Source organism: Temnothorax longispinosus, chromosome 3 (genome assembly GCF_030848805.1).
Source record: "Temnothorax longispinosus isolate EJ_2023e chromosome 3, Tlon_JGU_v1, whole genome shotgun sequence".
In the NCBI taxonomy this organism is placed as follows: Eukaryota; Metazoa; Arthropoda; class Insecta; order Hymenoptera; family Formicidae; genus Temnothorax; species Temnothorax longispinosus.
The window spans coordinates 12,207,766-12,226,069 of record NC_092360.1 but is presented as its reverse complement, the minus strand read 5'-3'; the positions used below and the strand labels follow the sequence as shown (position 1 = coordinate 12,226,069).

General features: G+C 34.5%; 1 protein-coding gene across 2 annotated transcripts in view; it reads right to left on the bottom strand.

Annotated features, from left to right (window-relative positions):
* LOC139810442 (pikachurin) overlaps positions 1-18,304 on the bottom strand; it is a 99,953-nt gene that overhangs the window by 15,365 nt on the left and 66,284 nt on the right. For both annotated transcript variants that reach the window (XM_071773994.1, XM_071773993.1), the window contains 4 exons: positions 17,510-17,654; positions 13,127-13,313; positions 8,886-9,025; positions 908-1,131 (listed from right to left, as the gene is read on the bottom strand). In XM_071773994.1, the coding sequence (XP_071630095.1) occupies positions 908-1,131; positions 8,886-9,025; positions 13,127-13,313; positions 17,510-17,654 (696 nt within the window). The remainder of the gene's footprint in view (positions 1-907; positions 1,132-8,885; positions 9,026-13,126; positions 13,314-17,509; positions 17,655-18,304) is intronic.

Genomic DNA, 18,304 nt, shown 5'->3' with positions numbered 1-18,304 from the left:
GGGCAATTTGTAATCTTTTCTGGATAAATTACAAATACCTGATCATTCATGTATGGGGTCTACTTGAAAAAAAATATTTACGAGATATTTACATTTGATTTAGATACATTCTCATAAATGATACTTATCTTTTAATACTATATATCAGCCTTAAAGAAAAGAATCTTTCTCAACGAGAAATCTTTTTAATTTTGAAAGTATGACAAGTCTTTTTCATATATAATTTTGACCAATACTAAAAAATATATTAACTCGATTTAAATTATTAGAAACATTTGTTTGCAGTAATTACCCACGAGAATATATATGTAACTGTCGGCTTTGACCGATTTTACTTAATAATTTTATTTGTTGTTCGTTATTACGACGAATAAAATCAAACAATCCGATTAGCATTAGCGCTTATTATTGTGTTTATCGAAAAATATTATCTCAAAAAATGATAATCAATATTAAAAAATGTAATAGCCCGAATGCAACCGTTTGTTAAATATTCCTGACGTTTATCCAAGAGAACAGTCACAGCCATGGAACAATTTTACTTAACAATAATCTCGTTTGTCGTTAATTAATGCAACGAATTAAATCAACTTGAATAATCAGCATTAAGGTACATTAAAAATTCTCTCTTCGCAAAACAGTAGCGCAAAAACAGCTCGAGCGTTTTGCGTATACGATATCGATCGCGTATCGGTTTAATTATCTTGATGATGCATACGCAAACGGTGCAATTAGCGCCCCGTTGCCGAGGGACGCTGCGCTGCGCGGTATGAGTAACAATGCGTCTATCGCGAAACGAACAGCTCCGAGGATGGATTGTCACTTTCGAGCTAACTGTTCGTTGCGCGCTCGGCGCTGCTCGGCGCGGAACCGTTCGCAGAAACTTCGTCGAGGGCCATCGGCTTACCTCAAAGTGGCAGGTCCTGTTCCGAGGTCGAAGGTGAACTGCACGTGGCCCGAGGAGAGATAGAGAGCAATAAAGTCACCGGTCGCGTCGCTGTGATGGCCGTTGTAGAGTATCACGCCGTCCGGCGCGGTCGGTTTTAACGTGACGGACAATTCCAGCCACGACAGCGACGTGTCCGCCAATCCCGGATAACGTAGGTAAGAGGATCCGTTGAAGGATGGAACCTGCGGGAATAAAACACCGTTGCGGTCTGAGATTGCATGGAAATGTCGTTACCGGGCAAATGCATTCCCGTTTTTGCCTCCCACCCTTAATCGCCTGCCATTGGGGGAGACTGGGCGAACGTGTCGTATTTGTTACGTTTCGTGCCTTTTATAAGTGGTAGTGGACTGGCATAAAAAAAAATATATAGAATGTCCTCTATATGTTTGGTAAACTATCTATCTTCGATCAATCTGCGCTTGATTTTTTTGTCACTGATCGAGAGAGATCAAATGTCGCAAGTTTTCAGCATTTAACATGAAATATCTGCGTTTTACTCTCATAAAAATTAATAAATCTAAACATTCTAAACTGAAGTCCCTCTAGAATTAAATTAAGTTTATTTGAAACTGTGAAGCATACAATTTAAGAAAAGCTCTTTGTATGATTTACAATTGAAGAACAATTTGTTGCAATTGACGCTTTTGTAAAAAAAAAGTAATTAATCAAGGATTTAAAAAATGGCTCAGTATGTCTGAAATACCTTATATATCAACGTGGAATTTGTGGTATCAGACTGAAGAATTTCATTTCTCACATATGGGAGTGTGAGCGATTTTTTTTAGAAAATTAAATTTTAAATTAAATTAAATTTAAAAGACAGCGGAAGAAAGAATATAAAATATAAAGAACATATTATAGGAAGTGAAAGGATAAGCATGTATAATATCTTCCTATTTTCTTAATTAAATTTGGAGATATGATGTTAATAGAGATTTCTTGTGATAATGTTTTAGAAAGGAAATGCTAATATCATACGAACTCGCGTGTACTTACTGTAAATGATAATGTAAGTTTAAGGAGGAAATTGCCGTGATAATTCATAACTGAGAACGTCTTCCCTGGGAACGTGAGACCTTAACGTTTATCGTATTCTTAAGCGTTATATTCCAAAAGGAACTATTATATTATAATAGCAAAACTCTATTCATAAACTATGTATTATAAAAAAAAAGAAGAAACATTTTAGAAACTAATATAGAAAGAACATTTTAGTTAATTCAAAATAATTTTATTTTAACTTATTATGAATATATATCATATTTTATTTGGAAGTAATGGAAGAAAGATGAGCGAATTAATAAGCATTTCTTCAAACAATATTCAAACGAATATCAACAGTATGAATAAATATCATATTATAGACACGATTAATTATTGTCGTATTAATTAATTAATTTTCTGCAATTAATTTGATATACGTCTTCTTAGAAATTAAATTATTTTTCTTATTCCATATTTTGTATTATATTAATTAAAGATATATACTTATTACATAAGAAAGAATAGTTTTATCTCGAAAGTGCTTTTTTTCTTTCGTTGCTGTGTTTAAAATCATTTTTCCTGCAGTTTATTGCAGATACTTGTCCCTTTATTCGTAACAATTTTAAAATTGTGACAGATTTAAGCAATATATTTCTTGTTATTACAAACGCACATGTTCGCTCTCTCACACACGCGCACACACACACACATATATATGTTTCTCTTGCGGCAACTGTAATAACTCTTCTCGTCGTCAAGCATAAAGTAGAGAAACTCCTGGAACAGCTGTTATTTAATTTACGGTCGGCGCGGGATTTTGTGCTTTTCGTAAATCGGAATGCAAATATGTTGTATGTCACTGTCTCGGATAATCCTTAATATAGCTACATTCGCCAAGTGCCTTAAGAGCAGTAAGAGGTCGAAGCGGGCTGTTTCCGTCTTAATGAGTCTGGCTGATAATTGTTTGTACGTCAGTTACCTCTCAAGATAAAATGCAAAACGTAAACGCGCAGGATCCTTCGAATTATAATACCTTGACGTTTAGCGAAACTCAGATGGGAAACATCAATGTATTACGCCATGAATTTTGTGCTAGAATTTATCTTATAATTTTTTATCTTATCTCATTTTATCTTTTTTACCTTTAGATACGTCATTAAACGTGAGACCGAACGATATAATTTCCTGGTATGGAAATTTCGTGAACTGTTATCCTAATTTGATTTTTATACCCTTCATATCTTTTATCTGTTCGAAATGAACATATAAAAATGTGCTAAGCTAAATTTAAAGAAGAAAGAAAGCTGGAACGTGGGTTATTCTTTTCCGTGATCTTAAATATTGAGCTAGAATTTATCTTGCCGAAATGATAAATTTCTCAATGGCATATTGAACCAGAAGAACAAGTAGAAAAGTTTAATACGTCTCTTTCTTCAAGTTATTTAATTATAAATATGTTCGTAAGTATACGATTCGTGCGAGAGAGACTCGGGTATAAATAGGTATCTCAAAGATTATCTTGTAGAATAAATAAGCGCGGTTTTTATACTTTTTGTGATTAAGAAAATATATATGTTTATTCTCAAAATAAGAATTTGAGAATATTTGATTTTTGAAAGAAAGGATCTAAAATATTGAGATGGAACGATAAGTTCTTAATGAAATATTGAACTAGAAGAACAAAAGTAGAAAAGCTCGATATATATGTCCTCTTCTTGATAGTTATTTAATTATAAATATGTTCGTAAGAATTGGACAAGAATTGTCTTGTAAAATAAATAAGCGTTTATATTATATTTATTTATTCTCAAAATGAGAATTTTATTTGATTTTTGAAAGAAAGAAATATAGTATTCTTTTAAAATATAGTTTACTTTAAATTAGTTATGAAATAAAGTTTTATATCATCGTTTCGCTCTCAAAAATTCACCTTCTCTTATTTAATTGAAAACTATTTACTTCTCTGTATTTATATCAAGGAAACATTATAGCTATATGAACAAATTATTTATTATAAATTACATTACGAATATCATTTTCTGTCCATCTTTTCATTTTGCTTGGCACTTATTCAATTTCTTCGCTCGGACGCTCAAAGATCCTTTAGTGTACTTTTCATCGAGTCGTCCAGGGGGATGGTGAAAAATTCGAAAAATCAAAGGAACGAAAGCGCGCGCGCGCGCGAACAGTCCCTTCAAAGTACGGCGCGCAAGAGAAGCGTAAATTAATTACAACAAAACGGAAGGAATCCTGACAGGGCCGTTAAATCGGACGGGATATGCTCCTTTAAGAAATTTCCAGTCATCCCGTACGACGCCTATGTGCTCGTTTGCCTCTTTTTCCTTTTCCTGCTACGTAAAAGCTACGTCCCGGTGATAAGGAGCTCCCACGAGAGAGCCAGGAGCGAAGTAACCTTGTATTATGCGAAAGACCAGCAACTCGTAAGATCCCTCGTGGAACATCCTTTCTCACCGCTTACGACATCGTCCTTCTGTTCGGCTTATGTCCTCCTCATGTTCACGGCCGTTTGCGGCGGGCAAGGACCGTTGATAGGTTTACGAATTTTTTACGAGACAGTTTTGAACTTTGAAATGCCCTATTGCATTATCGAGTACGTGTGGCCAGACGTATACGCGTCGGGTATTACAAACGTCATTGAAACTAAATATTGTTTTACCACCGAACGACCGTTCGATCTTTGAGGGTAACGCTTTGCTGATTCTATTGATTTTGTTGTGTTGCGGAAAATGCTTTTGCGTTACATTTATGTTTAGCACATTAAAATCTTAATTACGTGTTTTTATATCAATTTTTAATATATTTTTTAGATTTATTTTATGATAAATAATATATTTTAAGTTGAAATTATATAATTGACACATATATAATATAATTGACAATTATATTGTGTAATTTATTTAATTATAAATAATAATACTTTTAATTTATGTAATCACAATTCAAAGAATTTTATGCTTTCAATAATACTATTAAAAATATAATCAAGAGATCACATTATGTCGCATACACATTGGTGCATGTTAATATTACTTATTATTATTAAATTTATTGCTCAATAATGAAATAAAGTGTGACATATATCATTTCATTTTATTATTGGGACATAAATTTAATATAGAAGTGTCATAAAAGAGAGTAATAAATAAAGACGTAAAGAACAACTACAGCTATGAAGTTTCCAAAAATCGATAATGGAATATTTTATGATATCTTTATGGCACATTTTTTTAATATAAAAGAGTCATTTATATGTCTTTTTCTGACCAACATAATTTTATGCTTACAAAACGTAATGTATCCTTCTCTTGAACATGTAATTTCCGGAAAAGCTTTTCACGTTCCTTCGCTTTAGTGCAGAAACCACTTTGTTCAAATAGCATATGAATAGAAAGAAGGTTGTAATTTTCAAAAAGTTACATCTATAAATTCAAAATTGCACTTTTTAAACATTTCTAATAAAAGATACTATACACATTGATGGATCGTTTTTTTTCACTCGTTAAGTGTGTGAAAATTCAAGTAAAGTAAAATTGCATAATAAAAGCATTAGATTTTTTAATATTACATATCTGTCTAAGATCCAATGGATAAATTTTAAAAAATTCTGTATCTTTGCAACTACTTGTTTATCTTTACAAAATCTAATAGCGCAGAATACATGCTTAATTTCATCTTTTACATTTTGACAAGGAAATTCGTCAGCTATTTCGTTACGTTTGACTGGAAGAAATATATTCCAAATGATTCAATAAAACTTGTCGCGCGCATTCCTTACGAAAGCACGCCGTTCTAGCTGTTTAGTTTTACTTCGACATTATAGCGTTTTATTTCGACATCCGGCGGCATCTTTCAACGGATGTGGCAAAAATGGTCGTCGCCGTAAATTACGACGATATTCCGACGACATTTGGTTATTGCGGCTATATCTCTTCCGCTTGTACGTTAATGGAATTAAACTCGGGAACGGTCGGGCGAGACCAAAGTTCGAAAACGAGTTTCGAGTTTGAAGTGATACTCGTTAACTCGAGCCCTTTATGGTCGTTTCTCGAGCTAGTTTATGTTCTGATTTCGAGATCGGAAACGCAGTAATCCTGCGAAGGATACATCCCTTTACCGACTCTCGCAGTTTCTGCACGCAGTTTGCAATGCAAAGAATAAATGTTACATTAGCTTTTAATATGCCGTTTCATCATGAACAAAACATAACATGAAATAATTATTTAAAAGCCTTGCAGAATTTCAATTTAAGTCATTGCTTGCACAAATTAACTGCAATTGCTTTGTCAAATTATATGCAATACAAAGCTATAAAGTAATATGTCCAACTTTGAAAACATCAAATAGCATTCTTTAATGTTGAAGTATAATTTTTAATTTGCAATCCTTTACATTTCCCGAGGACAGTTTGATTGGCTCCCAGAAAATTGAGCTTAGCGCAACCGTCACTGATATTGAGGCCGAAGTACTGAGCCGTCACTGATGCATGTGAATGAATCTTTATAGCTCGGCACTTGGTGTCATTCCGCTTCGTGCCGGAAGTAATATCGGTCGTACGCCGATACCAATTTCATCATATCGGAGAGCACGAATATGCTACCCCGCCGCTTTCCGCCATTGCCATAATCGATATCGTATATATATAACCGCGCATAATCCGCGAGAAACCGTGCACACGCGCGAGCGAACCACATACGGTGACTTCCGGCGAGTGCGGCAGCGTTCGCTCCATTAAGCCAACTGATATAAATCGCGAGGATTTCAATACACATCGTTCGGTCTAACATATTTTTGCATGCATATGCATATATTATATATCGATGCGCGAATTACGTCCGTCTATTCGTTTAAGCCGCCTCGTTAACGGCGCGGATGTTAATTACTCGTAGCCTGCAACCGCTTATTGCGCGGATAAACGCGTCATTTGCGAAGCGGGCGGACACGATCGATTTTCGTATGCCGCGTCGCATTTTGCGACAATGCATTAACACAGCGGAATAATGCACATACAAGGGACGCCGCTTTTTAATACTAAACGAAATAGAGTAGCCACCGTATTTTACGCGAAAACGATGAAACAACTTGAATAAATTGTAATAATGTGAACTATTTTAATATTGTGAGCATTGCTGTAAATTTGTTATAGTTTTTTGTGAACTCAAATCTCTTTTTTCAAGCAATTTAAAATCATATATGTATACCTTTTCGAGCAAGAAAAAGTAGGAGACCAAAAGGTCAAAAAGAACTGCTGCTAAGACATTGTGAAAGAATTAAATTTTCTTTCTTCGTTCACGATAGATTTGAATTTAATCTAGAAAGAGATAGCTGATGCTTAAGTCAAACTTATTCGATTCACGCTGTCGATGCAATCGAGTCTTAGATTAAAGTAAGCCGCGTATAATCCATCAAATCTCGTACGGCATAACAACGTCATGTCTGATATGATGTAAACACTGTTCGCTGCCTGTATTCGCAAGTGTAGATGCAATACCAATCCCATTGCATGTATATGGAAGCGTTCTATGTAAATTACATATATATATATGCAATACTCGTGTGCACATGTGTTTTTCAAAAAACAGATATTTTAAAAGCCGAAGTTACACATATTGAAATGCTTCTAATTGATGACGCGGGTACGAACAATCGAAAAAATATATTAATTTTTAGATCTGAAAATAATTTGGCATTTAGAAAAATAAATTTCTGTCTTCGAATCAAGAGACACGGTAGTGTCTCGCGCCAAGTACACGCGGAGCGAGACCGACCGTGACTTACAAAGATTTCGTCTACCACTTGTTACTTAGATTTTTTTAAGGTATAATACTACCACTGTTTTTTTTTTCGAGGTTAATTATTACGCCGCGTATGATTGATGAGCTCCTAAGTAGATCCGATGTGTCAGTGAAATTTTATACATATGTTAGATGGGAATATTATAATGGAATAGTAAAACAAACGTGCCAAACTAAACGATATTACTATAATTTTCGCGTTAAAAACTACGGATTCGCGGACTGGTACAATTCATAATTTAAAATATTCAATAAATGCTGTTATTGAACCTCGTCTTTGAAAGATTATCTTTCAGTATCTTATTTTCAATCTTCTATCAAATTTTACATCATTTTATTACGTAAAAGCTATATTTAAAAAATTGGAGGAACGAAATACACGTTAAGTCTTAATTGAAAACATGAATCGTGTTAGATGAAAACTTTAGCCGACTGGAAATAGATTGCAGTGAACATTATTAGCATGCGAACGGCGTCTTGCAATATTCGTTTGTAGAATCCGAAGGTTACTAAAATTGGACTTGAGATCACAAACGTTTATATATTTACGACAGTAACAAGTTTAATTGGTGAACCATAACAATTTATTATGCAATTGCTTTCCATTTGCAAAATGAGACGAAATCCATTTTCTGATACTGTCTTATCTGTCTATAACTTATCCCATATATAGTTACTAAATTTATTTAGAAACGTGACTATTATAAGATTTAGTTTTCATCTATTCTTGGTAACCTTTAACGGAGATGAACCTTAATTTAAGTACGTTAGTATGAATGTGTGCTAAGATATAACTGCTTCGTAACAAAAACGTTACGTAAAACAAATTCACGCAATATAAAAATGTGTGTTTAATGTGTACTTATCTACAAAAATATGAAAATTGCCAGAATAAATTAGAAAGAAACCGTATGGTTCACCAATTATTTATAATGAACTGTTATTTGCTGTTCTTATATATGGCAAGTGATTTGCTAATGGTTTCATCGACTATGCTAAATTGCAGCATAATGCTGCAATTTTGCGTAGTCAACGAAGAGATACTTCGGAACTTTGTTATTATCAGCAGGTTTCGTTCTCACTTATATAGGCTTGGTGATTGTTCATGCTTATAATTCCTTCGAAATTGATTCAGTTACCTGCAGGTCCACTCGGGTCTCGCAAAGATCGCCCGTGTAGCCGAGCGGGCAGAGACAGACAGCCGTGTCGCCTCCGGTTGTCAGGCATTTTCCACCGTGAGAACACGGCACCTTACTGCACCTGTCGGCCGTGCACTCCTCTGGAACGACAATAAATCAGGCGATTTAATAAAAGTTCCGGCGGAGTGCGAAATCAAGAGTTACACGAGTGAGAATCGGATCGAGGCCGACTCGTTTCGACTCGACTCGACTCGAATCGACTCGACTCGACACGAGAGATTCGACTGCGCGCGAGATAAAACCAATAAAATCACTCGCGCCTCGACAGGCCGTCGCGTCCGATTTATCGGAGTGGAGAAGTATCAATCTCTTCCGCCTCATCGTATTTTCGACGATATCATTTAGCGTGTGCGCGCGAGCATTGACGGGGAATTTTTTTGCGCGCGCCCGCGACGTCGACCATCACGATATAACGCTCGATATTGAGCTTTACGACGTGACGAAACAACCGATCGGAAATATGCGATTCTCCGCCTCCTCCCCCCCCCCCCGTTGCGAGATATATATTTAACGTTATATGTTTTTTATATCACTAATTTTTGCTGATATTTCTGTGAAACCGCAAACTTGTGCTATCACATTGCAGATTATTACTTGTAACCGGACTCCTTTAAACGGACACGTTACACAAAATAGCTTACAAAAGTAGAAAAAATTCAGCTTACAAAAGTAGAAAAAGTAGAGTCAATTTTGATCTTTCAACTAGCAGATTTAATATTTAATAAATAATGATTAGAAATGTATTGATTACCTATTATTTATAATTCTAATAAATTTTTTTTTTAACCGTTTTTATTTTTATTTTAATTTATAGTTATTTATTGTATTATTGTAAATATTTTTTTATATTTATTTGTTATTGGTTTTATGTATATAGAGAAAAAGCTCGGTAAACTGAAAGAAAGATTAACACTGGACTAAAATCATTCTTATAAAGATGAAGATCTGAATCGGAACGCCTGAGAAAAGATCGAACCAGTATCGATCTCACAATAATGAATGACCCGAACGATTTTTACTTTCTCCCGGTCCCGCGAGTGCTCGAACTCTGCAGGCCGAAGTTTTCCAATCTAAATGGTGTTATCTTTTCATGGGTTTCCCCATACGGCAAACGTAGACCCAATCGGAAAGTAACGCAGAACTTTCGATTTAACCCGCCGTCTCATCTATCTCGTGCGAGGTACCATTTGTAACAAACCGATAGTCGCAGATCGAAAATAACAGCAAAATAATAATGGAATAATCTTGATGTTAAAGAGATTGTACGTTATTTTGCATACATTAAATAAAACGTTAATATTTTTCACATATTCCGATTTATAATATAGTATAACAGAAATAATAAGTTTTCTATTGGAATAATTTTTCAATTTTTGTACAGTTTTCTGCAATATAGTTTCCGATATCATTGTCTGTTATTTTTTTAAATTATATGTTTTAAGATATAATAATTGCAATAGAAATAATAATTAATTATGAGCATATCTTATATAAATGCATGTAAAGTGTAAACCGTACACGATTAAATTAAATATCTGTATTAATTATATACAATGTTTACACGCATTAACATGTACGAACTGTAAATAAAAACGGGTTTCAATTCGGCAATTGGTACTTCGTAAATTTACATAATAATGCCTCGATTGATATCGATTAATCTTTGATAATTAATGCTACACGCTAATAAAGACCGTACTCCATGCGTGCGATATATTTGATTAACCGTACATAACCGATTATGCTCGCGGATGCGTTTCATCCGATTTTAATGTACTACATCCGTATGGTATTGTGTACATTATATACACGCGGAAACACTAAATCTGCTCCAAGGAAGGAAATCTATAATACTTGTATCAGTAGTATATATATATATATAGCTTTTGCAGGCAAAGTATAAAATATTAAACGCTTCGCATATACATTATAAGATTAAATGAGATTATTCATGCAAAATGCAAAATGCGTTTTTGCTTTACTTTAAAACAAACTTTTACTTGTACCTTCCGCTAAGAGCATTTTCGCTTCGCTGTTATTTATATTCTATTATATCATGTTTACTGACATTAATATCGTATCTGTCGCACGATTGGGTTAGTTCGGATATGTCCGACTACATATATCTAAATAATGTTCCGTACCTACATATTACAAACACGCTCGATATTACAAAATAGAGATAACATTTGGTTGGCTGCGCCGCGCCGCGCCGTGATATAAATACCCAGACAGATGTCCATTACTCAGAGCTAATTAATGCGACATATAAAGCAGCTGTTGCATAGTCGGACCTACACGACTTCGCCCAAATGTTGACAATTAATTACCGACACTCCGGTAATGATAACGATAATTACTCGCGATAATCACAGTCTTGGTTAACGCAGCGATTTCGCTGACGAAAAAGACTGCCGGATCTCACGATCGTGTATCATTTCCGATGCACAATTAAACAGGAAATCCCTGTTATTCAAACATCGCAGTTTCAGATTTTTTTTAACAAGAAAAATTCGATAATCTGTAAATCCATAAAAAAACGATAACTACGCGGATGTAGTAGTTCAGTCTATTCGAGTATTATTTTTCACTGCGGATATACCAAAACGGTATAGCAACCATTCAAATATAGAACAAATTGTTTGAATCTGTTCTATTATCTTCGAGTTGTTAAAGATATCGAAAGGAATTAAATAAATAGTGTTATCAGTTTTGATGGCTTATTAAACAATACGTAATAGCTATTCGGAAAAGGTTAATTTTACTTTTTGTAAATAAAAGATAGTATTTTTCCGCATTTGGCCATATATATATTTTAAACATATTAAAGAAACAAAAAATTAGTCGTTGTTTGTTCCCCTTTAAGTTATTTAATCTAAGAATTAGAATTGAATGGCCTTATATTTACGGTCGTTTAAATTTGTAACAAATTTTGTTTCACTATCTCTTTTAGTCAGCTTTTCATCTTTACTGTCTTTTTTTTAGCTAACTTGTTACTACGTCTTCGATCTACTTTATCGCCCTTGTGAATTTTCATTATTTTGAAAGAAATTCGAGTATTTTAACCATTTAGATCTGAATAGTTATTTTTACGATGCTGTTTTTGTTTTAATAACAAAAAAATGTGATCTAATACCGATGAAATTTTAACACTGATTTGACGAGTATACTATTCAGCCGTTATGTGTTGAATCCATTTAAATTGAATATATAATTATCTTTGCAGAGTGGAAAAGTTTGTTCATGCATTTTTCTCATGAACAATCGACATAAGCAAACGCAACTCGTATAACAGTGCAACGCGAATTTTCTCCTAATAAATCACTAGTTGAAAAAGGGAAAATGCGACGTTTAATACGAGACTGGTACATCATTTATTATTATGCAAACAACGAAATAATAAAGGTGGCTCGTGCGCGCGCCCGTGTGCAGAGATTTATTATTATTATTATTTATTCTCCGTTGCGCGACAGCTGTAAAGTTGACGTAGAATCAGAGCTGAAATATTTGAAACAATTAATAACTATGAACTCTAATTAGCCGCCTTGCATCTACGACATGATCGGTCGGAATGCGACAGAATGCTACCGGGTGGCCGAATTAACAGCTATATCGGCAAACGGACAACAGGTGTCACATGAATTTAGTTGGCAAATCCTCCGACGCCCGCTCGATTTAACTCCGAATATATTCTTCGTGTTTTTTTTTTCGTCGCTGGAAATGGATTCCCCAAGTAGCTCAAATCTCCGTACGCGTATGTCGGTACTTTACTGGTTGAGGAATAAAATTGTAACTATAGTCGAACCATTACATTGCACAACGTTGAGTTGTTAGTTGCAATGCAACATTAAATTTAAAAACCTATAATAACTATAATACCATATATAAATACTAATAATCTATTAATATATATTTTACTACGCTGCTATTTTCGTGCTTTAAACTTTCATATATTCCGTGAAAATTATTATGACCATGTTATATGTAATCGTCAGAATGATTAAAAGTGTTTTAGCATCGTGATATTATAGGCATAAAAATAAATATAATATCAACATAGAATTGTCGCCGAAACTACTTCAGTCCCTGTTCGAAATCGATCACGAGAGAGTTCGACGATTAGGAAACTTCGATTCGGCGAAATGCCGAAACCGGATGCTACGCCGCGATGCTGTACTCACCGATGTCGAATCCATTCGCGGCGTCGCCCTGCGGGGCCAATGGGAAGCGATAATGATGCTCGTTCGCCTCCAAATGCCGGATGCAGCCCTTAAATCCAGTCCTCACCGGAAGTCGCTCCAAACCGGTCGTGTTTCCGGGTCCGCCGACGAAGAGTGGCTCGCGAAACGTAATTCTCGAGAACAAGCCCTGCAATTGAAGTCGGAATTCTCTAGTTATACATACGTAGTTACAGTGTAACGCACGAACCGGCGCAATTGCATGGTTGCCTGATTAATGCATGAAATTGTTCCATTCGACGTACAAGTTCAGCGCTATTTCCTATGTCTTTATACATTTCTGTGACAACAATAATAACAGTATAAAAATTATCTCGAAACATTTTAATCATATTTAAGTGTATAATAAAATGAAATAATTCTATAGATAAAAAAATAGTTTGACTATAAATAAACTTAATTTATTCTTATAGAGATTTTATGTTTAAAAGAATTTTATTAATGTTGCATTAATTGATATAATAACAGAAAATTAAATCACATTAAAATATTTGTGACAAGTTTGTCTCTCGCAAAAAAGTCTTTAATCAAATAACTACACAGTGCATGACTCTAATAGCATTAATTATAAAACGAATAAACTAAAAATTAAAGCAAATACGGTCGAGCAATAATTGCAAAAGGAACAATATCACAAAATGACGTGAAATAGGAAACTTTTTCTGTTTTTGAAATCCGTGTTATTTTCTCATCGCATATTTCTCACATTTCTCTATCTCGTATCGGACGACAAACTATGCCCATTGTCATACATGACGTCGTTTTATCATGCGTTTTGTATTCGGGCGCACGTGTCTTGAGCGATCATAGGCTATCAAATCGCTTCTCGAATTCCATTCTTAAAGGAAATTTCTTAAACCGGGTGAGAAGATCACACGCGTGATCGCGAAGGCTTTTGTAACCAATTTCGCTTTAGCTTCTTGTTCTTTTTTTCTAAAGAGAAGAGAATGTGGCGAGGGGGAAAAAGAGGGATTGAAAGCGAGAGAAAAAGGGAAAGAGTCGGCGCGGCGAGAACAGAAGAAGACAACGGAGAGATCAGGGATGGCTTCTCTAATTACGACGCTGTCGTTAGGACACCGAGTGCTTAATGGCACTCTAGGATAAAGTGGGCTTGAAACGCGAAGCCATTTGCCGGCGATGCTGCCCGATTTTAAAGGTAATTAAACCTAGCCTGGGAAAAACAGATGGGTCGAGAACCAACCGATAATTCCTCGTTATCATACCGCTATTCTGAACGCCTGAGAAACTCGTTGAAGAAAGAGGATTGATAAAAAAAAATAGATGAGACATTTATCGACGGCACTTGCTCTTTTAATATTTAATGTTCAGTTATCGGAGATTATCGAACTCGATTAACTCGAATATGTTTATCATACTTACAATTACAGTTATATTTACATTTATACCATAATTTTCTAAACAAACTTTAACATTTTAATCTATTTCGTAAAATGTGTCAGAAATTATGCAACGGTCAATAGATCATTTAAGAATGCCTAAATTAATAAGAACATAATTAATTAGTGATTTATTTGTTATCGCCAGTGTAAAAACATTTTGTGTTGTCTCAGTTACGCTCCTGATCCTTCGTTCTCGGCGCCGCATCTCATTTGCAAAATAACAAGGCAAATGGGCGTCGTAGAAGAAGCGATGCAAGCTAAATTAAGAAAAAAAGAAAAGAAGTATCTATGTAGCAAGCGCCGAATACAATTAAACTAAGGAACGGGTTAGTTAACAATAAGATTCGTGTATTCGTTTGCAAAACGACTACACACGAATCTCATGGGAGACTCACGCGTCAAAGAACATTATACGGCATTTGCATCAGAAAGGAGATGCATTATTCTGTGGCACGCTGATGCATCGTAAATTAAATCACTGACTCTAAATTAAGCACGATTTTCAGACTTTAAAGATGCGGAAGTTCGTATAACCAGAGTGAAACCGATCTGGCTCTATAATTTTGATTGTTAAAACTAATTAAATTGTTGCAATATACTTGTACATATAGCGTGCAGTTCAAAAGATTAAATATATTAATCGATGATGATTAATAAATTCTGACATATATATTTCAAACAAAAATTTATTAATCATCATTCGGTACGTGAAAATATAGATTATCTTTGATATATTTACATAATTTTTTAACAAGATTAAATAAGGTCTGTATTGTATTTAAATGTAATTGAAAATTGAAATCTTGCGGTCTATAAATTGAATATGATAGTATGAAATAATTGAATCAATAGTAATTGTTATAATGATTATTGTTTCTCTCTATCTCTTTTTCTCCCCTTAATTGTAAAATAATTATTCCTGTTCAATGGGCAATCATATCATTTATATATTAATGCTGCCAATATATAAATAATATAATTTGTATATAATAATATAATACAGGGTGTATCATAAATGTGGACGATGAGTAGAATACGCTCTTGAAGTAGCAATCTACATTTATGATGTACACCCTGTATGATAATATATATTATACAATTGAAAAAAATACAATACAAACCTTTTTATTTTTGTATATTTAAGTTATTATCAATGTTAATAGTACCGATATAAATATTTATTTCATATTTATGAATTATAATACGTGGATTTTATAGGTATATAATTCTTGGAATAAATAAAATATAAAACAATACATTTCTGCAACAGCTATTTAAATGCATTCCGAATTTTGCTTTATTACGCGGCTTCTCTTTTATTATGCGGTCTTCGGCTTACGCTATTTCAATGAACTCTGAACAAGCGTGAGGGTAATCGATTAAAACGGATTAATATATGGGAAAGAGTGAAATTGATAGATGATTACTTGGCCGGAAGTACCTTATTCAGACATGTTTTATGGGCAGTGGCACTTTTTTCTGATTAGATTGATCGAGAAGGTGCGGCCTCGTTCTGGGGTGTGGTTCTTCGCTTTTATATAACCTCCTAGCTATCTCAATACATATATCTATTGTACTCTTTAGCTTCTTACGTCAGTGTTTTTGCATGTTTCCAGAATATTATATTCTACTATATACTATTTTCTCAGTGAGATAACCTCTTTATTCCGCTGTTGTTTACGTTGACTTTTTCGCTCAATGTTTTTAGTTGGTCTCTTTTTTTAACAATAATATCGAGAAAGACCACCATTCGTTATAATCTTTCAATTTTTAACATTATACATATGTTTAATATTTTTAACATACATGTACATACCTATGCATTGTGAACATTAAATTAAAACTTTTTAAATTAAATTCTATTTGAAATTAATTAGAGAATATTGCATTTTCTATGATTTCTTATGCTAACTAATAAGAAATTTATTACTTTTGTTACAGTAAGAATTGTGATCTTTTCAGAGTCTGTTGTTCATATCTCATTTCTTGTAATAACTAGCACAGCGAAAATACAGGGAATTTCTCATGCGAAGTTTTTGCAGTTTCTATAGCAAAATGAGAATTTTCAAGAAAGCCAAAGTTTTGTTGCGGCAACATTGTATAATGTGTTTTAGCACATATCGATATAACTGGCAACGAAGTTTCAACTTCGCGGGCAAAATAAAAAAAGAAAGTCAAAAATTTTGCACAGCCCACATGGAATACCCTAGAAAGAAGTTTTGAAATGTAAGAACGTTTCTTCAATTTCCGGACTACATTCTCTCATTAAAGTTTCCGGGAAGTTTCCGTGAGATACAACAGCGTTTAATGTTGGTTCCACCTTGCTGCCATTAAACTTTTCGCGAGTGGATTTCGTCGAATGGAAATAATTTTATCTTACTACAGCTGACCACGAACATTGATGGTGTTCGAGTAAAAATAATGAATATTGTTGGCATATATGATATATGCCGTTTGCATTTGTAGATTTTTTATATGTACATTTTTACACGAGTTACAAATTTATTGTCTACTATCGTTAATTTGTGCATCTTTTATCATTATTTTAAGTAGATGTTTATTAAAACATTGAGAGAGTAAGATTTTTACACTTAATATTTCAAACTAATGTTTACTTAACGAAATGAAATGCTTAATTACCGCTACCAGCGACAGTGAAACTATTATCGTAATTGAGTTTTGTTTTCTCATTCTGTTTTTACGTAAAACACGAACGGATAGTCCCGGGGGAGGCGATCGAGCGAGCGTGTGGACGTCACCATAAGAATCCCGAGAATTCGAATAAACTCACTGGTAATCCCGATAATACGCCCCACCTCGCCGCGGAATATCGATTCCCTCCTTGAATTCGCGGTATACGCGGGTAAATAATATCCGGCGCGGCGCGGCGTCTGGCCTTGATGGAAATAAAATGAAGTGTCCTTACCTTCGATCGTCCCTCCACCCTCTTCTCCTGATTCAGCTGGATCCAGGCGTCCCATCGATGTCTGTAGACACTCAGGGTGTTCCACTCATTCAGCTTCACCGTTTCCGTGCTCCTCACGGTGCCCACACCGCTGCCGCAATCGAACCTTATCGCAGAAAGGTACGAGGGTGATGTTAATCGATTGGGAATGTTGGACACGTCGCGGAATATCGCGCGCGGCCGTTGCCAGTATGGAATCCATAATAATGTTCTTTTGATACATAAAGTCGGAACTAAACTTAACATAAATGGGCACAAATAAACTTGCTTCAATGAGTGCGGGCGGCGCCGCCAGCATTCACAATGCTGTTCATTGAAGTAAATCGTCCACTCGTGTTTATTCACGCTCGTTTGCTTGATCCGGCTTAACCATAAAGAATTTATTTTGTTTCGCAGTAAAGTAATAAGTAGAATTTCATATGAATATGTTATAAACCTTTATAATTCTAAATCAGTACCTAATTTAAAAAAAATTATTCCAGAAATAAATTTGCTTAATATAGCGTTGTTTTTCTCTTTTTTTTTGTCTAAACTCACTGTAGCTACCTACGTACAAAACGCTATTAGTGTAAAAAAATTAGTCATCAAATATACCTGCCTATTTTAGCGGTTTGCTGAACGTAATAATTTACATAACAATCTCTTGATGTCGTAATGATGATAAGCTTTCGTTAATGACGAGAAAGAATATGATTAGCATACAATAACATTTGCGGTTATTTCGGAATATTGTTGATGTTGTTTGCCACAATCAGT